General features: G+C 33.2%; 1 protein-coding gene across 1 annotated transcript in view; it reads left to right on the top strand.

Annotated features, from left to right (window-relative positions):
• LOC129223223 (nuclear factor NF-kappa-B p105 subunit-like) overlaps positions 1–21,755 on the top strand; it is an 89,321-nt gene extending 67,566 nt beyond the window's left edge. The window contains exons 12-17 of the mRNA XM_054857788.1: positions 5,236–5,620; positions 5,697–5,805; positions 12,750–12,951; positions 19,093–19,259; positions 20,399–20,539; positions 21,681–21,755. Coding sequence (XP_054713763.1) covers positions 5,236–5,620; positions 5,697–5,805; positions 12,750–12,951; positions 19,093–19,259; positions 20,399–20,539; positions 21,681–21,755 — 1,079 coding nt within the window. The remainder of the gene's footprint in view (positions 1–5,235; positions 5,621–5,696; positions 5,806–12,749; positions 12,952–19,092; positions 19,260–20,398; positions 20,540–21,680) is intronic.
• The last annotated feature ends 2,162 nt before the right edge of the window (positions 21,756–23,917 follow it).

Genomic DNA, 23,917 nt, shown 5'->3' with positions numbered 1-23,917 from the left:
TTTAATTTTTTGCCTTACCGTTTTTTTTGACAAAAAGAGTCAGTTTGTCATTTTATTGCTTCTAATGTTTTTAATTTAGAATTCTTGAAAACAGGTTTTGTAAATTCAGCTCATCCTTGCTTTAGAATATTAATTCTAATACTCAACATGTCATTATCAAATGGTGATTTATCCTTTTTCTTATCAAACCATCTTACGTTAATGAAATTGATAAAACAAATGATTTGATTTCATTTGGTATTCCTTTTGGCAATTAATAAACATTCTAATGGTAAGGAACTAAGATGTGATACTTCAATAATTACTTTACCTCAAGTTATTTCAGTGAGTTAAACCTATGTTTCTTCTATTGCTCAATATGCTAAACTATTTGCTTCACCAAAGGTTCAAGTAGCCTGTATTTTATTAAGGTTGATTATTTCACATGTTTGTACCACTTATTACTGCTCCTATAACCAAATATTTAATTCTTTAGGTTTTCTTCTCTAGGAAATCAAATTTATTTCTGGTTTAAAATAATGTTTACTTTGCTTCAAAATTGCATTACGTAGCTACAAATTCCATTTCAGTTTATTCATCGCTCATTAATACTCTTGTTGAAAGCTTTAAGATTATTTTTATGACCCCCCCCCCCCCATTTCTTAATTGTATCAATAGCACTGTTGGGCATTAATCAATTATTTTTTCAATTGCCTTGTTAATTGATTAAAAATGCAATTGTAATTAACTTAATTGCAATTAAATCAATTGTACTTTCCTATTAATTTAATTAGATTAATGTATGTTAATTGCTTTTCACAATTAAAATAATTGCAATTAATTTTTTAAATTGTTTTATGAATAATTGAAACTAACAATTAACTTAATGTATCAATAGGTACAGCACAGCGTACAGAGTTCAAAGTATTATTCGAGTTTGTATTTTCGTTCAGTGTCGATTGCTCGCTTGCCACGTGAACTATTCTCGTCTTGGCAAGTGTTTTCCAGACGTAAATGTTAGTGTTTTAAAATTGTGCAAATCATTGTTTTATAGTTTAACCTGTAACAGGGGAAATCAGAAAGAAGGACATAACAGGGGACGTAAGATCTCAGAGACCGCTCTGTTTAATTTTTTTTTTTTTAATCGTGTAATTAAGATGCATTTCTGTAATTTCCCTCAGATGTTCTTCGGACTTTTACTAGTACGGAATTTTTTTTTTTTTTTTTAAATTTTTAATTGAAATATACCTTTTTTGAGGATATCTTGCTGGAGCCATAAATTTTTTTGAGAAAAGTCATATGCTGCAGTAAATAATTTATTGCTCATAATAAAATTACTGATACATGAAATATACCGCCAGCTCAGTCATTTCCAGCCGATGACTGCAGTTTCGTGCTTTTTAGCACGCATCAGCCCAGTATAGAAAAATAGCTGAGCTGGAGATGGAAAACCTCTTAAGGAAGCCAAGAGTGCCAAACAAACTGGTAGCAAATATAGAATTAGCACAGACCAGACGAGTGACCAAAGCAATTGTTCGGTTCAACTCGAGTATTTCATATATTCCTGCTTTAGCCTTGGCTATTGGGTGGTAATTTACTGAGAGTTACTGATATTTTATTGATATTTTATTTGTTGCTAACATGTGTATTAAAATAGTTAGATAGTAATATGGTACTCGATTAGCGTCCACGTCCCAGGTAGACCTGTCGGCTGTAGAATATCTTGTACAAAACCAGTAAATTTTTTATGAGTTAGTTTTAATTAAAATTCACAGAACAATTGACAATTGTTAATTGTAGTAAACTACAATTAACAATTAATTAATTGTTAACTGTGGTAAACTACAACTAACAATTAATTAATTGTTAACTGTAGCAAACTACAATTAACAATTAATTAATTGTTAATTGTAAGTTTCCACAATTACAATTGATCAATTGTTAGTTGTTGTGGTTACATTTACCAATTAATTAATTGTTAATCTTTAATTGTCAATGCAATTAAAATTTGCCCAACTCTGATACAGACCCATCATTTGAGCAGTCTGGAGGGGAAGGGTGCAATTGATCCATCTGGATTTTCAAAACATAATGCAGTTATGCATTTTAGCTTGTATTTTGATGCTTTTTTCCTATAAAATGCATTGAATTCATACCCTTTGCCCCTCCCTCTCCTCTTCAAAAAAAGTTTGAAAATATGGACCTGCCTATATACTGTTTGACCACGGATTGTATGGAATTAGCAAACATCCAGTTAAGGTGACTCCATCTGAATGAGGGGAAAATAAAAATTTTATGCGCGTATTCCGCTCATTTGAATGAGACTCTGTTTAATTTAGAGGCTAACATACATCTGCAAAATCTGATATCCCTGAAAACTAATAGATGCTTCCATTTCTGCATGTAAATCGGATGTTTGCCTTTCCATACAATCCGTAGTTAGACAGTAAACTCTTCTTATTCTAGTTTGTTCACAACAAAGTATCTTTGTTTTTTATGATAAATTTTGTTTTAGATGTGATTTTGATTGCTAATCTGTTAAGTAAACAATTTTTTACTTGCATTGTTTTGAAGTGAAATGATTTCTAAAACTACAACTTTAATTTTTTGTCCCGTGTGTTGAAGTTTATTCTAATGGAACATAGACCAGTCAAGTGTCAATCATATCAATCAATAATTCTCTCTTTATCAGTCATTAATTCTATCAACTCTTTTGTCATTCTCTATGTTAACATAAACAGTTAATACAGAAACCTTTTTGTGCCGGAGTGGGAAGGGGGGGGGGGGAATACAAATTCTCGTATTTTAGAAGTTTTCAAAATTCCTTTCTCAAAAAAAAAAAAAAAAACTGGTTTAACCCGGGTCTTTTCCATTTATCAAATTTCTACTTTCGCGATATATCATATCATTTAAGTTAGTGATGTGGAACGGGAGTTCTTAACCTTTCAGACTCTGCACCCTCCTGAGGTTATGCCACCCCCCCCCCCCCCCCATCATATGTAGCTAACACATTTATGAGGTCACGTCGCCTTGGCCCCCCATGTGCTTTATACAAACAGTCTAATAGGAGCTGATATGAATAGCTGAAAACTAGTTAATAAGGAAAAATGCAGATACTTTCACACACGAAATTTAATTCAACTGTTCAAAGCTTTTTTTTGAACAGCTTATTACTAGAACATAGGAAATCCAAGATGAAAAGAAGTAAATACAATTTTTTTTTGAGGTGATTTAGGATTCGGGTGAGTTTGGCATGCACTCTCACTTGGCATGAGTGTGGCACAAAATCGCCACCCCCCCCCCCCCCCTGGTTGAGAACCGCTGATGTGGAAGATAAATAATAAAAAATGTATATGCATGTGATTCTTATTCAAACTGATTGCAGTTTGAAAGATAATAAATATAAAGACAAACGTTACAAAAACATCAAGAATGCAGAATTATTTCCTAATTAGAGGAATAATTAATGTTGTAAGTGCACTGCTGTGCTGTAAGTTTTGCATTCAATATTGTTTAAATTTATTCGCTCAGTCTCCATAAGAGTTATGAAAATGAAACGGCCGACTACTGGGCTCATACATGGCCAAGCACTGGATTTCTATATGGTCAACTACTGGATCATTTTCTCATATTAGCAATAGCTTTGTTTTTAAAATAAAAATGTTTTTATTCTAGAAACAAATTAGTGATTCACTATCAGAAAGGTATTGCATAAACTTTTGCAATGTTTTTCTTGTTGCATTGATTGTTGAAATTTATAGGTTAACAAAAATCAATAACCAATCTCTTAAATGGCCAGCTATTGGTGCTTTTACCCTAAATCAAGGTTTCCTTTCACCTATTACAAACCTGGTGTTCAGTGATCCACCATTAAAAGAAATGTGAATTCGTTAGCAAAATTTAAGGCGGATTCCTTGAATTTTGGGCTGGAAAACCATATTATTGAAATAAAAAATGTAGTATATATATATTTACAAGTCAAAAAAAAAAAAAAAAACATGTGTTTTTCTACTATATTATGGGTTCTGCATTCTTTAGAATGCCGCAACAAGGGTTCTCAAACTGGCTGCCATAGGAAGAGGCAAGGGGTGCTGCGAAGTGTCCATGTTATCTATTTATGTGCTAGGTGGGTGTGCCAAATAAGGCCATGTTGTCCAATATAGCCAGTCCCCTTTTTTGATATAGCATTATAAAATTTCGCTGTATCTTGTCTTCATGGTCATCATAAAGCCTGACTGATGATTAAGCCTTTTCAACTAGCAGTTTTTAACTACCAGGCAACAATGTAGCCAAAGTTATTAGGTACAGAAAAAAGATGTCAAAACTATCTTATCTTATTTTATGGTAGATTTTGTTTCTTCGTGGTTGACAGTAATTAACTAGCATAAAAAAAGTTGTTTATTGTTCTTGATGCCTAATTTATGTAGTTGACGAATTCAATAGTCAGCACCCTACTGTGAATCATCTGCTTCTCACTTTTAAGAGAAGAAATGAAGAAATGCTTCAGGTATGAGAATCTCTTACCGTTCAGTAGATTTATACCTCTAAAATTTTCCAAATTGCCTCCTGCTATAAATTTTATACATTAAAAGAAAAAAGAAAAAACATGCCTAAATAATTGTCTTGATTATAAAAATCTGGAGAGGTGCAAGCCATCCTTACAATAATTCTGCCTCTTGTTCTTTAGAATCCAAAAGTGAAATTGTAAACAACTTCTTTTGGGGAGGGCAAGAATATAATTTTGAAATTTCTGCTATGCTGTTGATTAGGTGTGACTTCAATGTATGACACAGTTGCAATATTTATTATTATTTAGAACTAAAAACTGACCGCCTTGTCTGAGTAGTCTGACAAGTAGTGGTCAAAGAAGTCTGTGATGGCCAGGTCCTGGGCTGGAATCCCACCTCTGTCATGAATGTAATTTCTCTCTCCTGTCCTTGTTCTTTCTTTGTGCAAATGTGCTGTGAATGGTTGCCTACCCTATAAACCAGTCCCTATGGCATGTGTGTACCATGAAAGTCTGACTTCACACCTAATTGGGGTACAGTTGGAAAAGTGAAGCAGCGCATCCCAAAATGCCACCCTAGCTGGCACAAGACAACGACAACATTTAGAACCTAAAGAGTTATGTACTTTAATGAACTGTTCTCAGATATTCTTGTTAATGCTTTGATAAAATATGTTATTATGATTCAAATAACAGTTTAACTTGGTGTTTTTATACTGTTCTCTCATTTTAAATTGAATTCTGAACAGTTTTGGAGCCGTATGTATCACCAATGGATTACACAGACTTTATGCCTCATGCTAAGGTGTTAACAGATGCTGTAACTGAAACGTATGCTGAAGAACAGATCACTCCAGATGCTAGAGCCTTTAAGCATACTGAAAGAGGGATAATTGAAGGACAGATGGGAGAGAGCAAAGATGCTTTAGCCATGAAGTTGTCTTCTCTAGGTCTCAGGTCTAAATCATCATTATATCAAAATGAAACAAAATTACAAAAAATAGAAATGCCACCTGAATCCAAAAAACTTAATTTTGAAGAAGCAGTAAGAGATGCCTTTAGCAATGGTAGCATTGAAACATTACTGCGTTTTTCTTTCCAATTGATACCCTGGCAAAATAGAAATGGGGACAGGTAAGCATATTTTGGATTTACATTATGTTACATTGGTATTAAATTTTTAACTTGTGTTATTATTATTTTATTTCAGCCTTTTGCATTTGGCTGTTATTCATCAAGGTGATAATATAAACTTTATTTCCAAGTTATTAGAGCTAGTTCCAGGTTACGATTACAACCATCAAAATAAGAGAAAAAAAGTATGTACGGTATTTCATTTTTATACTCTTGTCAAAATGTGGTTAAAACAACAGTGTGTTAAAATTACGTTTTGACTTTTTATTTGCCTAATATGTTATGATCACCTGTATTCCCCCTTTCCCCCCTTGTAATTTGAACAAAAAAATTTTGCTAACAGAACAATATTGCAGTTTGAGTTCAGATCTGAGTGAAGTAAGTTGTTTTGTAACATACAAGTTGGTTATAATTAAAGTTACCCTGTTCAGACCCCTTTAGTGACCGCTGTACACATGGGATTTTGATGAAACTAGGAATATAGATTATATAGGCCATAGGGAGCAGGATTATGCAATAAAAAATAGTTCAAAACTCTGACACCAGGTTAGAAAAGGTCCTCTTCTGGCAGCACATCCAACTCACCAGTTTGCTCGATTTTTATGATCATCTTTTTCAAGGATTGCCTTGACTTGGGCCCTTTCCGTATGCATTTCAATCTTCGATATTCACAGTGTGACAGTAAGATTACTACCGTTCTGATAGAAGACCTTGATCAGTAAGGCTAACTCTTTCTTTCCTAAAGCCATCGTGATGAATGATGAGTGAACTTCGGCCTTTTTTATAGCTCATCTAATTTGCATATTGCAGGGGTGATTGTGTTCCGCATTTCGCTATCGTCAGGCTCGGCTCTTGGGGTAGGCGACTGCCTAGGGCAGCAAAATTTAGGGGCGACAAGTTTCAAAATTGAAACATATTTTTTAAAAGATGAATATCTGTTTCATCATCATCAAATTTACTGCTTCAATGCTTAAAAAAAAGGAAAAAAAAAGTTTAGAGTGTGTACCAGTGCTTGGATATACAAGACATAGTTCGGAAGAAATTCAATTTAATTTAAAAGGCGGCAAATTGCGTGATTCAAAAGTCTTTTAAGAATATGAATATCTGTTTCAGTGTTATAAGTTGCACTACTTTAATGTTAAAAAAGATAAGTTGAAGTATGCACCATAGCTCGGATATGCAAAACCCAGTTTGGAATTTAACAAAAAATTTACTTTAAACTTTAAGCACTTAAAAATTATTTTTTTTATCAATGTTTTATTAATGTTTCTATTTTATATTATTATTATTCAATGGGAGGTGGGCGGCATTTGTCAATATCGCCTACGGCTGCATAACTACTAGAGCCGGCCCTACTTTATCGGTGTGTAGAGCGCCCCTATCTCCAATTTTCGAACTAATTTTTTTTGTTGCACAATCCTACTCCCCATGGCCTATATAATCTGTATTCTTAGTTTCTTTGAAATCCCATGTGTAGAACAGTCACTAGAGGGGTCTGATCAGGGTAACTTTAATTATAACCACCCTGTATGTGAAGATTAGGGTGGAGTTTAAAAGCTATGAATTTTTTTTTTCTTCTGATTTTCACATGTCTCACCCTTTTATTTGGTTCCATTTACTTTAAAAATAACACATGAGAAATTAGAATAATGTAATAAAATATTTAGAGGTAGCTCAATGGCCTCAAAGTTTAGAAAACATAGCAAAAATTATAATATCTTAAAACTTAATGAATGTGTTTAAAATTGCGTCATTAATTTCAAAGTTTTTAACTTTACTGTACACAATGACTTTAACTTTTGAAAAAAAGAAAGAATCATCATTGCAGAAATCAAAACTTCTGTCTCTGCCAGCAGGGCACTTTGACTTCCAATATCTTGTATCAGGAATTGCTGCTGGTTTTCAACATGGATTAACCCACTGTCTTCCATAAGAGCAATTTCACATTTGGTATGATCATTTACCACTTGTAGCACTGTAATTATATCCACCCTGTTAAAATCTGTTTAAAGCCACCCTCCTTACTCTGTTAAGGTAGATTACATTCAACTGTAAATTCTAACCGTTGAAATAATATCATTGACTTATCTGTAACACAAGTTTCTATGATTTTATTTTTTTACTAGTGGTACCCGCACGGCTTTGTTAGTAATAGAAAATTAAAAGATCTTTTGAATCGCCTGGATATTTACAAGTAATGTATGGTGAATTTTTCGCCAATTGGCTTGTGCCCATGTTACGATTCCACGTTATGATAATTTCGTAATTTACTCATCCATTTTATGATAAGTTTGCTCGGTAAAATATTTTTAAAATTGGAATTGAAAAAGAACCACATGGAATTTTCAAAAAATCTCTTCGAGGTGCACACCTCCATGCTGCAAACTAACTTTGTGCCAAATTTCATGAAAATTGGCCGAACGGTCTAGGCGCTATGCGCGTCACAGAGATGCTGACAGAGAGACTTTCAGCTTAATTATTAGTAAAAATTCAATTCAACTCAACACTGATTTTCTTAGAGTAACATCTACTTTTTATATAAGGATTTTCATTTTACATAGCATTCACGCGTACCGTACGAATTTTGGTTGATATACTAACAGCTATCAATCAAATGAAGTTAAACAAGTCCTGATAAATACTACAAGGAATTTAGAAATTTTACTTGCTTTTGATTCCGGAATAATGAATTATTGATGACTGTTCAAGTAGCAATTTCAAAAACATGTGATTGTAAGAAACCCTGGAAGCTTGTGCAGTGCATAAAGTTTTCAAATCTACAAACTTTGAGAATGTTCATATCGCAATTTCTTTCTTTTGACATCAATTTCACTTGAACTTTGGATTTCCAGACCATGAGAAAATATACGACTTAAGACACATCCACCAGATATGGTGGATTGCTCTCTGTGACATAAATCTTAACTATTCTTGCTGAACCAGCAAAAAAAAAAAAAAAAAAAAAAAAAAGGGGGTTATTATGAGTTCTAGAAATTTATTACCATCTCCTCTTATCTCTGGTTTATTTTGTTCTAGATATTTGTTTGCATTGTCAATTGTCTTTATCCTTATACCTTCTACTAGCTTTACAATAGCCCTGAATGAAGTTCCTGATTCACACTTCACTATATCAATGAAATTCCAACATTCTTGAAAACGTTTAAACAACGTAGTCTTCAGGAGAGCATGTAATTCCCATGCATGCTTCAAAGACTTAAACTAATTATATACTCCCTAATTTGATGTTTGCTATCACATAGTAGAAGTGTCTTTATTTAGCTTATCGGCCCACCGTTTGCACTGGTGTTATTAAAGCACATTGCAAAAATACTGTCATATTGACATCGCCATAGCTGTTAACAGCTGCAACCTGACCTTTATCATTTAAAAGTATGGAATCTTAGGAACTGTCTAAAATTAAAAAATTACTTTCCCAGCAACTAAGTAAAATTCACTAACTTCGCTTAATTTTGGCCAATTAAGTAAGTTTTACTACTGCATTTTAATAGTTATACTGTCTGAAAGAACTAAGTATAGCCTTAGGAATTAAAAACCAGCCTTCAATTGTAATCCAAATTATCTATAATTTCTCAATACTAAATTTTAAAAAGAAATATTTTGAAAATTTTATGAACAGTGGTTAATACGTTCTGTGATTGCAGCACAAAATTGCTCATCTGATTTTTTTTCCTTGCACTATTTAAAGTTTTAAATAGTCCAGTAGTACCTCATATGACTTAAAATCTGAAACTGAAGTAATAATAAATGATTTTTTTAAATGTTATCATTAAATTACAATGCTCATATGTTATATATATTGATATGTGCATTAAAAACTTTCCCATCACACTTCCCCACCTCTAAATAATGTTAGATCTTGCTAAAATTCAACTTGATTTTTTTTTTCATAAAAAGGAACCAAATTAGGGGATGAGAAGATTAGATTTTTGTACTTCAAAAATAAGCTCTACCCTAATGAAGATGCTAAATCATTTCAGAAGAATGTTTATTTATGGTACCTAGTGATGGGAATGGCTGGTTTTTTTTTCCTGAAAAGGTTCATTTTCACTCGGGACAAATTGAAAATTTTGAAATTTCTGGTACATTATTATGTATTCAGAAATTTATAATATATGCACTTGAATATGTTTTTTTTTTTGTTCAAATATTTCTTTTTTTGTTCAGTATCCCACACGTAAACATTGACTTTGCTTGTAGTATCTAAGATAACTTGATTTCTCTGTACACCAAAGTACTATTTGCTACAGTTCTCATCAATACTGTAAATGAGGAGTTAACTTTCAAAATGGATTATATCCAATTATATATTTTTTTGCCAAAATGAAAAAAGTATTTTACGCACAAACACTAACTGTTAGAATTTCAAATTTTTCACAATATTTTGGTAGAATAACAAATGACTATTGGCATGAGTTTAGGAATTTTTCCACAATTTTATCCAGACCTAAATTGCCAATTTTATTTTGAATATATTACTTTTTGGTGTAAAACAGTAGATATCCTCCCTTTTGCAAAAAAGAAAAAAAAAAGAAGAAAAAAAAAAACGCATTTTCTTCAGAAATATACTTTAAAATTGAAACAAAATATTCAACGTTTTAAGCACTTTTATTACACTTGGCTTGATTGTCACAGAAAAATCTGAGGCCTGCTTTTGCTTATATCTCCGCAAATAGACCACTTAGAGACTTCAGGATTGCACTAAATGACTTGCTTAGTCTTAAGGTACAACTTAACGCTAAAAATTCAATTCTAAAATAGAATTATTATTTTGGTTAGGATGGAAAACAACAAATTTCATGTAATTTCCCCATTAAATGTTTAATTATAAAACCCATTGTTACAAATGTTGTTGACTTATAGCAGGAATATTAATAGTAATCCCGATAAAAATTTTGAATCAAAGCCTTCTCAGGAGCGAGCATGAAATTTATCCACTATCATTGCTTTCTTAAGTTTTTAATCCTCATCTATGCCAATAATCAAAAATGAGGCTAAAGACACAAATTAGGATCTTTATCATGAGTAACTTGTATGTTTTGAAATATGAATTAGTTTCGCAAAGCTTTAATATTTAAATGGTTCTAATTAAATTAGCACACAAACAAATCCTAGAGAGGAACAAGGATTAATTTTTAGTTAGTGATGATGTTTGAGTGAAAATTTTAATATGCAGTTGATTCTCTAATGACTTTCAAGGGATCACAAAAGATCGTCCTTAACTAGAATGCATCCTTAAATAGAATGCTCCTAAAACTACGGTGGAGCATCCGGGAAAGTGAAAAGTCATCTTCAAATAAAGAAAGTCATTAAAAAGAGTTTTGTTAAACAAAGAACCAACCGTATTTTCATTTGATGTATAAAATTAATGGTTGATTGATGATTTGATTAATTTGAATAATGTTTGGTGTCCTGTTCAAAAAAAACTACTGGCTGTTTTTTTAACAATAAAAGTTTTATGTAAATTTAGGTTTAAATTGAATGGATTGCATGTATCTTTTATGAGTTCATCATTGTGTATGTTTTCTAAGAATATATATGGGTCATTCATCAAAAATATGTATTTTCTGTCACACGCCTTTGCCTTTTACAGTAAAACTTTTTGGAACAATTCATTTTCTGATGTTTTTAATTTCATCAAAAATATATCTATTTAAACCTGCCAAAAAATTTTTTATAATAATTTTTATTTTAATATATTTTTGGTTCACAGCATGTGAATTCTTACCTCCGTGGCATGTCACACACCTAGAGTGACTGTTTATATTGTTTAATAACTTGTTTAGTTAAAAGCATATATTTATTTGTTTATTATTTCTTTCAGAAGTGTCTCAGATACTAATTGTTTAATTATGTTTAATTTTTTAATATTTTGTTTTTGTTTGTTTTATTAGTATAAGGAACTACGTCACACAATAAATTCTCACCTCCGTTACCCAATCACAAAAGGCCATTTCTCATTAACAGACGGTATTAATGACATCACATTTTAATTCCCATGATACGAGGGAGCGCCCTTGTTTATTTTCAGGTGTAAAGAAGTTGTGAGATTTTTGTTAAAAAACAAGGAAAAAGATTTTTTTTAATTACCTAGTGTGGTTACTGGGAATTCTCACCTCTGTGAACTTGAATGTCAGGAATGTGAATTAATGTACAAAAAAGAAATGCACATATTTTCATATGCTTAACATGTGCAAATTGTTGCAAAAAAAAAAAAAATCTTTCCCTGAAAAATGTATTTATTAGGCCTATATTAATGGAAAATTCCTCACCTCCGTGACAGACCTCATCAATGTCATTATTTCTGAGGGGAGAATAAATGATGGAGGGGAAATACATCAATTTTAAAGTTCACAAAAAATATCAATTACCTTTTTTTTTTTTCAAATTTACCAATTTGGAAATATATAATTACTACACTATTTTTTTACGACTTGGATAGCTAAAATTTAAGCCACACTTTAATTAAGAGAGCTTAATATTAGATTCACACTAATCATAAGTAGCTTATTATTTGCACAATTAACAAAATTGCATCTTTGATATTGAATTAGCTTCTATTTTCAAACACTAAAAGCATTTTTTTTTCTTTTTTTATTTCCGCGAACAATGTATTTATTTTTTATTTATAAGTAGAATAATTGGAATAAAGCTGGGCGCCTTGTTTATGGTTACTTCTAGTAGGGAACACTTTCATGTAAGAATAAAGAAAAAAAAAAGGAAAAAGGTTTTGAAATTTAAAAATATTTTCGTTCAAAAGTTACACATCATGGAGAATGTCCCATATATATCTATTAAATGCATTTTAACTCTTATAATATCAATTTTTCTAATTTTCCTCAGAAAAACAGAGAGAGAGAGAGAAACCAGTTTTTTTCTATCGCCTCAAAATTTTCTGAAATTTTATACAGAACTTTTCCTATTACAATGGATCAATGAGGTGGACGGTACTTAAAATTTCACCAGTGGGGCTGTATATAAACACTTTAGCACTTTCAAACAATATATTTCTTACTTATTTGTTTTCAATAGTTATTCCTGAGGTGTTGTCATTGCTAATCTATATAATAAGTAACATAAATGAAATAATTTTGATTCCTTATAATTTCAGACGCCACTGCATATTGCAACCGAGATGAACAAGCAGTTGCTAATAAAATTGCTTCTGGAGCATGGTGCCTCACCTACTGTTCAAGATTCAGTAGGTGATACATGCATTCATATTGCATGCAAAAAAAAGTCTGATAAAATTTTGAAAGAATTACTTACCAAGATTAAGGGTCCAGCTGAGCTTTCAATGTCAAATTATGAAGGTAATTCTTAAAAAAGTATTTTTTTTAAAAAACTTACACCTTCTCTTGAGGGTGGCAAGTCATTCAAAGCCCTAATCATTGGCGCCCATATGCAAAATTATAAGGAGAGGCTCAGATATTTTCCCCATGGTTTAGCAGGCTATTTTCCCCATGGAAACCGAATTCAGGACAGATTAGAGTCATTAAAATTTGACATTTTTAATAACTTATTTATTAATGGCTGGAGAAGAAATGTTTTTACATTTTTGCAAAGAAAAAAGTAATAAAAGCCAGGAAGTTCTAATTTCTAGGGGGGGGGGGGCTCAAGCCCTCACTTGCCCTCTTATATGGGCGCCCTTGGCCGTAATAGCTTTTATTTGCTCATACTGTAGGAATGTACGAGTAATGTTGAACACGTTCGGTTCAGTGGCCTTCTCGTTTGTCAGATTCAAAACCTTGAATTTTTTTGTAAAATTATGATAATTATTTCATCTATAAGACCATTTTACTGATGTAAAACTCCTGCAGCAAATTATAGCTACTATTCATCCCATATGCTTTCAAGTACAGCATCCCCTCTTTATGTAATTGTTTTATCATGCTTGTTCGGAAACAACCAAAGGCACAATATAGACAAAACAATGTAATCAATGACATTAAAATAACGATTCCTTTAACATGCTGGGAAGGGATCTGTGCATCTCCAAAAAATTTAGTTTCTTTTTATGCCAGGGTAACATTTAAAATAAAACAACAGAAGAAAATTAGCTTGGTTTAGATTTTAAAAAAGAACTAAATATTTATATTGCTTTATATGGTAAAACAAGAATCTAAAGTTGCAGTTTATACTGCTGTGAATTCAGAGTGGTAGAAAAGATCTCTGCTTTGTTCATTGATTCACTAGAAGATGAGAAATATATTTGTAGAGAAATAATTTCTATTCTCTTTCAGTATTCTGTAATTTAATGCAGTATTTTCTAGCCTTTTATTTTGTGAGAGGGAGAAAAATGCAATATGTCCAATTAAGAGATATAAAGAAAGGTTGCTCCTTGTATCATGCCTGATGAAATTGAGCATTGCTAAGATTCACTACCAGCCATCAAGATATGGTATATTGAACTACAGTCTGAGTAGAAACTTTAAGGCTAGTGAACTTTTTTGAGAAATTGGACACATCTTTAACTGAGGATCAAATTTGAGAATACATAATTTGAGAGATAATTATTAACCTTAAGTACAAGTAAAAAAGACAAAAAAAAAAAAAAAAATTCATTTGTAATTATTTCATTATCAGAAAATGTTACAGATGAGCATTTGAGCCTGAGTAAAATAATTAAAGCCAGTATAGAAAAAATCACAGGAAGAAAAAAATAGAAACATTTGGAAGCTTGTGTAGGAGCCACTTCTTCGAATTACTTCAAATACTCTTGTTTTCATAGATGAAACAAGTTTTTGACAAAGTTTGGGATGTGTTCTATACCATTTATCTTCGACAGAAGATTTCAGTTCTATTGATAAAGTAAAATGTCTTCCACTTGCATAAACTGGTCTTGCTAAGTCGCCCAATAAGATCTCAATTGGTTTGAGATCTGGAGACTTACCTGGCCGTTTCAAAGTGTCTACATTGTTTACTTGGAACCAATTTTTGGTACTATTACTGGAATGGATAGATGCATTGTCTCGCTGATATTTCCAATTTTTTCCAGCAATAAACTTAGCATTTGGTAAAAAATGATTTGCGAGGACATTTTGATATGTTAGTGAATTCATTTTACCTGGAACAAAAGCAACTGAGTCCATACCGCTGCAAGCAAAGCACCCCCCAAGTTATGACAAACCCTCCACCTAACTGGCGCTTGGGAAATATTTCTTTTACCTTTCGTAAATCATGCCAATTCCATCCCAGGGTTCGTACGCTCCTTCAAAACTCCTCCAATACTCCCTCATTTAGGAAATTTTTTTGAAGGGCCCTTCAAACTCCTTCATTTTGGTTTTAACTCCTTCAAAACTCCTTTTTTTAGTTCAAGACTACATAATCTTCCTCTATGACAGTAACTCATAATACTTAAGATGGACAGCTAACTTTGTCACAAGGGCGATTTTAATGTAGTAATTTCTTGCATTTATTTTTTTCATAAAGATATGATTTACAAATTGATCTTTGTTAAGTCATAAAAGTTGAAGGTGAAAATTTTATTAGAAGACTAAAACATTTCATAAGTGAAGTAAAACATGCTAAAATGGTGCTTGGCTATTTTTTCAAGTTTTATGATTATTGTTTTTTTCCTCCACCACACTCTCAGCAGCAAAAGTCAGGTTGTCTAATTATTATTTAAATATTTAAACTGCATAAGTAGATGTACTACATTAAGTGATTGTGTTAAAAAAAACAATTCTTTAGTAAATCGCAGTTACTATATAGTAAAAAGGGTCATCCACAAAAAATGCCATGCCTTGAGGAGGAGACCAGTTCATGGAAATTGTGACAAGGGGAAGAAAGAGGGTGACAAAAAGTGACATCATACAGTTATTGTATGAAGTATGAATTGAAAAGGGGGGGGGGGGGGGTGCTTGGAACGAGTGCAAGCACTGAGAACTCAGGTCAATTGTACTATCCCCGCTTAGACTACTGAAGGAACCCAGTAACAGAAATAAATTTCAGCAGTTGCCTAACCGAAATTCTAGGCAGTTCCCAGGGATCTACATAGTGGTATCCCAAGTGCTCAAATCTTTGCGCAGAGTAGAAGTCACATTCACATAGCACATGAATTGAGCTTTCATCAGCCATATGACATCCTCTACATGAAGGATTGTCAGTAACGCCCATCAGATTAAGATGCCTATTAGGAGAGCAGTGACAGTTAGTAACTCAACATACATCTTGATCTGATTCCTACTCAAATTAAGTAGTTCCTTGGATCTAAGCCAGGGTGGCTGCTGGTTCAGAGTCTTGGCCAGTCTTTGACAGTCGGACCTAAGCCACAGGCCATATGATTCATCCATAAGAAGGTTCTTTGCAGTAGTCCTTACTGCATTGTAGGGCAGGCAGAGGGCAGGCTTGGGTCCCATAAATGGTGCATTGGAGCCCTGCTTAGCTAACTGATCTGCTAATTCGTTGCCCACAATGTCACGATGACCAGGAACCCAGTAAAGGGAAACCCAATTACTGCCAGCTAGTCTTACCAGTGCATTATAGCACTCCCAAACAGTTTGGGTAGAGAAGCAGTCTCGATTGAGAGCTTTCAACACAGCTTGGCTATCAGAGAATATTCTGATAACCTTCCCGCTTATGCCTCATTCTAGGCAGTTATTTACACAAGCCAATAGGGCTAAAGCTTCTGCCTGGTAGACAGTAGCAAGCTTCCCTAATGAGAAGCACAGATTTGTGTTATTGCTGCTGCAGTATGCACCAGAATCAGTTCCAGATACAGTCTTGGAACCATCTGTAAACCAGATTTCGTGCGCTTTGCCAATGATATTCTTTATACCCTTTCATTGCTCTCTGGACAGAAACATAATGTTATAATTGGCATTAAAGCTGAATTGTTTTAACATCCAGTCTGAAGGCATCATAAAGTAAGTATTTGCACACAGTTAATTATACAGAGACAGGTAATGAGGAAACTTATTGAGACCCATGAGCTTGAGGTGGTACGCACACAGAATCGCCTCCAGTACAGTTATTGTAACAATATGTGTATAAAAAAATATGGCATTCAACAAGAGGAGGAGTTAGGTGAAGTGTGACATTTTGTGATAAAGGGGGTACCCCCTTCCCCCTTTTCAAATATGTTGAAAACAAGTGCAACATTATTTAGTTAACAGCCCATTAGTACTCCTTCAAAACCTCATTTTAGTCCTTCAAAACTCCTTCATTTTATTTTGGAAATTGAGTACGAATCCTGCATCCGTCTGGTCCATTCAAATTCCACTTCTTTTCATCAGAAAAATTATTTGTGTCCATTGGTTAACCTAGGTCGTGACTTTCTGGTTAAAGTTAAAATGCTCTATTTTGTGCCTATTCAATAACTGAGGCTTAGCCAATTTTGTAACACAAATAAAACTTTCACACCTTCTAATTGTGTTATCTATTGTCTTTTGACAAACATTTAAGCCTGTCATCTGAATAAGTTTAACGATTGAGTACTTTCTAGTTGATGTAAGTTTGTAAACTCTTCTTTCATCACTTGAGGACAAAGCTCTAGGTCTTCCACCGGTGTTCTTTTTACAATAATTGTTTTTTAATCTTAAAAAATTATTGACTACAGTCTCCTATCTTCCTATTTTTTTTGAGTACAGCTACTCATCCCCATTGACGAAAAAGCTTCAGTCTGCCCTCTTTCACGATCATTTAACTTCTTACCTTTCGACATCTTCTTCACAAAAAACACCAAAACTTTGATGAAATAAACGAAAAAAAAAAAAAAAACAAGTTGAAGGGTTTCCATATTCTTATTAACTGCTGTGATATTTATTCTACTATATGTACATATAGTTTTTAAGAAATACTGCTGGCCTCAAAGTTGTTACTCAGGCTGAAATACTAATTTTGAATATACCACTTTTTTTCTGGTAGTTGCGTACTTGACAAAACCTGTGTATTGCATTATTTCTTACAAATGAACATTAATAAAATTAATAATTCAATAATATTAATACCCTTTCAGTTTTATTTTCCCGTTTTCTGATTTTTCTTTACTGTCCTTAAAGTTTTTACTCAGGCTGTATACCTACTTTGCTTCAAGGCAACTTTGCCTCAGTGAGATGATTTAATTTTATTCCTAAGGGACCTGGTGGCCTGATCGGTAAGACATCGAACTTGTGACCGAAGGGTCCCTGGTTCTATCCTAGCCCGTCGAAGATCCACTGTCTTCATTAAGGGTGAATGGGGGGGGGGGGACGTTAAATATGCCCGTAATCACAAAGTCCTCCAAGTGAAACGATACCTGTATGGGGTGCTAAGCCAGGAGTTATTTGACTTCTGGTTTGGTTCTAAACTGTCCATAGATGGTGCTGCCATCTATCGTGTTGTCTGAACCATTAGACTTCCATCTAAATAGGTGCTCGATTAAACGGAAGTCTTACCTGTCTGCCTTAAATCGAGTAACACCACTCCTCGGGCTCGGGTTCTCGAGTGGCATAAGTAATAGCAAGAAAAACAGCAATTTTATTCCTCATGCTTCAAGTTTTTGAAATTTTTATATTTTCATCATTCTGAACTACCTAACAGTTTTGAGACAACCTGTCGGTATGAATTCTAATGCTATATGCCTTCAGACTTGGTTATTCCAAGGGGGAAAATGAATCTTCTGTAGATGATAAGCTACAACTACAATCAATATGGTTTCAGAAAAAAAAATTTCCTTGATACAGTGTACCAGAAACATAAAAAATAAAAGTTAAGGCAGGAGTCAATCCAGACCCCGTATTGAGTCCGCTTTGTGGCCCCTTCACTAAACTGCATAGTAAAAGTGGTTCTTTCACAAAAGTTCGCATTAAAAGAGGTTTTATCACAAAGTGTATACCCAAGCACCTATGCAAAAGCTACCCCTTCTGCAACTCCCATCACCTTATCTTACTGCCCGCTGCAAAAATTGAGTGATTTTGTGAAATTTATTTATTTTTAATTTAATTATAATACTCAAGAAATTTATTACTATCTAGTTTTTGGAAAATTGCTAGTCTTCAAAATAATAAGCACTTAATTGCTAAATTCTCTCTTTTTTTTTTAAAGTAAAATATTGGTCTAAAAAAAATCTCTCTAAATTAAAAAAAAAGCTTTTAAAATTGTTTAAATGGTTCCCTTTATCAGTAAATGTATTATGTATCATTATTAACACAAATTTGAAGATTCTTTTATTCTGGGAATCTAGTTTAGAGTAAATACTTTTATTCAATATTTTTAGCTATGGAAAGAATGTTGTGCAGCAGACATTTTTCTGAGAAAAAAGCAAGAGGAAGTTATAGATAATTTCTTTTTTACAAAAATAAATAAAATTCACAAAAATATTTTGATTTTTGCTAAATGGGGACCCAAAAAAAAAAAAAAAAAAAACCCTGGGTCGACCCCTTGTTAAGGATAATTTTCGGGATGAAAATTGTTAAGTTAGATTGCATTTACACAGAAGATGCCTCATTTTATAATTTTATGTTTTGTTTTAGGTTTAACTCCTGTGCATATATCTGTTATACGAGGAGCAGAGCAATGTTTACAGCATTTAACTAATTTTAAAGCAGATTTAAATGCTATAGACAAGAAATCAGGGAGAACTCCATTGCATTTTGCTATTGAAGCTCCTCTTCCCATTTTAAAGTTTTTATTGTTACAGGTAAGTACTGCTGTAAAAGTAGTGATTCAGTATTAGTTTTATATTTTCCAATGAATACTGCAAAGAATTTTGAATACGACAAAATGTCATGTTGCTCTGCTTGCTTTCAATGTCAGTTCTTGCTGACTTCACTATAGAGTTTAGTTTGGACACCCTGCTTAAAACATACGAGTATTATTTCAGGTTATGTCTTTTTCATTTTTTTTGGGGGGGGGGGAATGGGGGGGAAAGCAGCTGACTTGCAGCCTAGTTAATATAAGTCCTAATTTTATTTTCCTTGAACCAACCCCTACCCAACAAAGAACTTAAGGGAAGGAAACTTAATTTTTAAGGAATTTTAGAAAGGAAACTTAATTTCTTATATTAGTCATCAAAATTTCATTAGATAGTAAGTGCTTTTCAAGATTTTGTTATCCCCTGAGCCTTTTTTCCCTTTTCCTATTTTAGTTATATCCACTTACAATTCCTAGATTGAAAGCATTCTTTCTAATTTGTGGGGTGAACACTACACTTAGGTAATTACAATTCAGCTGTTTGAAGGATTTTGCAATTTATTGTTTTTTCACAAATTTTGGAGAATGAAGATTTGCAACGCTAAAACAAGATGCATTGACTTGCCTTGTTGTTGCTTCAATCTTGCTCAGATATGTTAAGTTGCCTAGCCATAGAATGGATTTTTTATTGTCCTGATGATTAACTTATCGAGTTTTTATTCTTCATACAGTACTTGGGAATTGTTTATAACAGATAACTATTCGTAGTATGTTGTGGAAAATGGAATCCTAATGGAATTTTTCTTTGCAATTACCTCTGTTTTACTTAATTTGTAGTTACCTAGTTTTAGTACTCTCCCAACAAATTTCTCACCATTAAGTTTAAACTAGTGTGTAACTGGGAAAGTTGATCAGAAAGTATGGTATAGAGCTTACATAAATCAAATTCAAAGTTTTCATCAACAGGAATTTATAAACTGAGTAAGTGATGAACTATAAAGATTCACACACATGAATACGATTTATCGCAACAGCTTCTCATTGAAAGCGTTTTTTCCCCTTTAAACTTCACTACACTATCAATAATGTATTTCTACTTTGATTTTATTGTTGATTAGATAAAGACTAACCTTTTGTTTTGTACAGCCAAGTATTGACAAAACTGCTGAAGATTTTAGCGGGAGGACAATTTTAAACTATGCTGAAGAATCTGGTTCCAAAGAACATAAGCTATTGATAGAAGAAGCTCTTTTTAGCAGCTGTGAGGACAGTAATGAATTTAATAGTGTATGTATTTTCATGTTATTTTGAAACTTTGCTGTTTTAACAATAGGAAAAAAGATTATGCGTTCCTGAAATAAATTGGTATTTGAAGAGATTTTATCCCATTATGTAGTAGTCAGTAAATTACCGCCCATTAGCCAGGGCTAAAGCAGAAATACGTGAAATACACCGCCAGCTGAGTCATTTCCAGCCGAGGACTGCAGTTTTGTGCTTATTAGCACTCATCAGCCCGGCATAGGAAAGTGACTGAGCTGGAGATGGAAAACCTCTTATGGAAGCCAAGAGGGCCAAACAAACTGGTAGCTAATGTAGAATTAGCACAGACCAGATGAGTGACCGAAGCAATGGTTCGGTTCAACTCAAAAATTTATGGCAAGGTGCTTCGGTCACTCGTCTGGTCAGTGCTAATTCTATATTAGCTACCGGTTTGTTTGGCCCTCTTGGCTTCCATAAGAGGTTTTCCATCTCCAGCTCAGTCACTTTCCTATGCCGGGCTGATGAGTGCTAATAAGCACAAAACTGCAGTCCTCGGCTGGAAATGACTGAGCTGGTGGTGTATTTCACCCATTATGTAGTGTTCAAAAAAAAAAAAAAAAATGCTTTTGAAGGTTTTTAAAATGAAATCTATGCAGGAAAGGTATTTAATTTAATTTTTTTTACATGTGCAGTAGAACCTTGATCATCCAAGCCCCATTTATCTGGATGAGATAACGTGCGACTCTAAAAAAACAAACTTTTGTTGAAATACATCGCCAGCTCAATTCCAGCCGAGGACTGCAGTTTCGTGCTTATTAGCACTCATCAGTAGGACTGCAGTTTCGTGCTTATTAGCACTCATCAGTCCGGCAGAGGAGTGACTGAGCTGGAGGTGGAAAACCTCTTAAGTAAGCCAAGAGTGCCAAACAAACTGGTAGCTAATACAGAATTAGCACTGACCAGACGAGTGACCGAAGCAATAGTTCGGTTCAACTCAAATATTGAAGGCAAGGCAGGTATATTCAGTAAGTTACCGCCCTATAACCAGGGCTAAGTCAGAAATACATGAAATACACTGCCAGCTCAGTCAATTCCAGCCGAGAACCTCAGTCCCCTTTTCCACAAAGGCCTAAAAGTTCTAGCAATTTTCTGTTTTTTCAATTTACAGATACTATTAAAATCTGTGCACCTCTGTCTGAAGCTTGGTGTTCTTGAGAATGGCTGCAAGTTGAGAGTCGAATGAGGAACCGATCTATTCAAAAATTTTCAAAGAAAACAATAAGACTCATCTTGTATTTGTAGGGCTTTAATTAGTGAAAATATTAATTGAAACATCAATTAACATTATGTTACTCAGGAAATTTTTTATTTCTTTCCTGTTGCCATATTGCATGTGGGTTAGCAAATAAAATTTTAATACAGTCAAACATCGTTACTGTGACACCCGGATTTCATGACACTCCAAATGCCACGTCACTTTTTCAAAGTCCCAAACTTATGCCATATAATTTCAATGTTAAGTGGCTCCTGAATTGACGACGGTATTCCGTGTCAAAACTCCGGTTAGGACGACACTTTGAGCTGCTCAGACAAGATCGAACTTTTCTTTGCAATTGAAATATTTTCAATAAAAACATCTGGAAAAGTTTATTGTAGGAACTTTTGACTCTGACAAGTGATTAGAGACTTGTGTTTTTATAGAATATGCATGCTACATCAAGAGTAGCAGGGGGCAAATAGGTAAGTTCTTAAAGCTAGAGATTTCAGACTTTTACAAGAGGAACAATAGAAAGGAATACAAAGCAAGTGGATGTTAATGCTGGACTAGGGAAACAGCAGGAGAAGACCATAGCTACCTTAAGCTGTAGGTGGTCAGTGCAAGCTTCTCCCATGAGAGAAAAAGAGATAAGAACTAGTCATTAGATTGAAAGGTACACAATTTTAAAGGGCAGAAAAGAAGAAAAAATCGTTTTTACACTTTCAAAAGGTGGAGTATAGTCCTCAAAATCTAATCAAATTGTGACCAAAAGTGAAGTGTCCTTAATTGGATTCTTTCTTGCTGATAATTTGGGGAAACCTTTTCTTTATTCACTTAATAATCAATTTTGTAAAAAGTAGGAGTGTAGGAAAAATGTTATTCAAAAAGTAAGCAAACCCTTATTGGACAGTATTTTAGAATGAAAAAAAAAAATAAGTATTTTTTTCTTCTTATAATTTTGGTTTTGCCTACCATTAGTCTAAAATTACATTAGTTAAATCAAATTAAAAACATGTAACTATTAATTCTTTATTAAATCCGTAATTTTATTGTAAACTGTTTAGTTTTGAATTTTAAAACTGTCCCGATTATGATCGATGTAGCTCCGGCTTTGACGACATTTTGTCGACAGTCCCAAAGACCATGTGATAATGAGGTTCAGCTGTAATTGTTTTAAAAGGGGTTTTTTTTGGCCGCTATCCAAAACAACATGTGAAACAGCATTTTTGTTTAGAATTTTGTTTTAAATTAGCTTCATTTCTCTTTCACTCTGATTCATAAATCCTAAAACTACTTTTCAAAGCATTTTTTTAGTTTAGAATTTTTTATAGCCAATGTTCTTAAATCTTATTAGCGTATGAAAGTTATTTCTTTAGTAGGTTTATTTTAGAAAGTGCTTTTTCTGAATCTTTATTGTCTGCATTTTTTGTTTCATTACTTGTGTTGATATATGTTGTTAGCATATCAAAGTTATTTTCTTTTGTTCTCTTGCAAAAAAGTAAACTGATGACCGCTGTACAAGTCTACGTTTAAAAAAGAAAAATGTATTTTTACCTTGAAAGCCTATTAGCATTTGATAAATCTTGACAGTGTAACTTCACGTAATCAACCAAGCAATGTATGTCATTTTATGTAAAAAGCTTCTGTGAGATTAGGTCTTATTTTATCCTATACAATTTAAAGGAGAAAAACATGCACACACATACACACTTTCAAAGCCTAGAGATTAATAATGGCTTGTTGATTCTCGAAATATGCGTACAATACTAATGATCAGACTTGGGACCTGATCAAACTAAAGTGTTGTGCTGGCACTTTAAAATTTTGTGCTCCTCTCACAAGAAAAGCTGCAAATGTTTAAAGAAGTAGTTTCAAAAAGGGGGAAGGAAGAAAGATTTTGGTGATCTAAAAATGATGGTGCCCAGGTCCATGGACCTGCAGGACCGTATGTTAATCAGGCTCTGAGCAGAAAGTTGGCTAATTAGTTTAAGCCCCATGCATACTGAAAAATACTTCAAAAGAAAAAAAAAAATCAAATAATCAGCTATATAAGGTGTAAATGCATGGTGTATGCATGTAAACTTAATATATTTTGTATTATCACTGTAACAGTAATGAAATACTCTTTTTTTTTTTTTTTTTTTCAG

This window comes from Uloborus diversus, chromosome 5 (assembly GCF_026930045.1).
Source record: "Uloborus diversus isolate 005 chromosome 5, Udiv.v.3.1, whole genome shotgun sequence".
NCBI classification, from domain to species: Eukaryota; Metazoa; Arthropoda; class Arachnida; order Araneae; family Uloboridae; genus Uloborus; species Uloborus diversus.
Note: the sequence above shows the minus strand (reverse complement) of the source record. Positions and strands in the feature narration are given on the sequence as shown.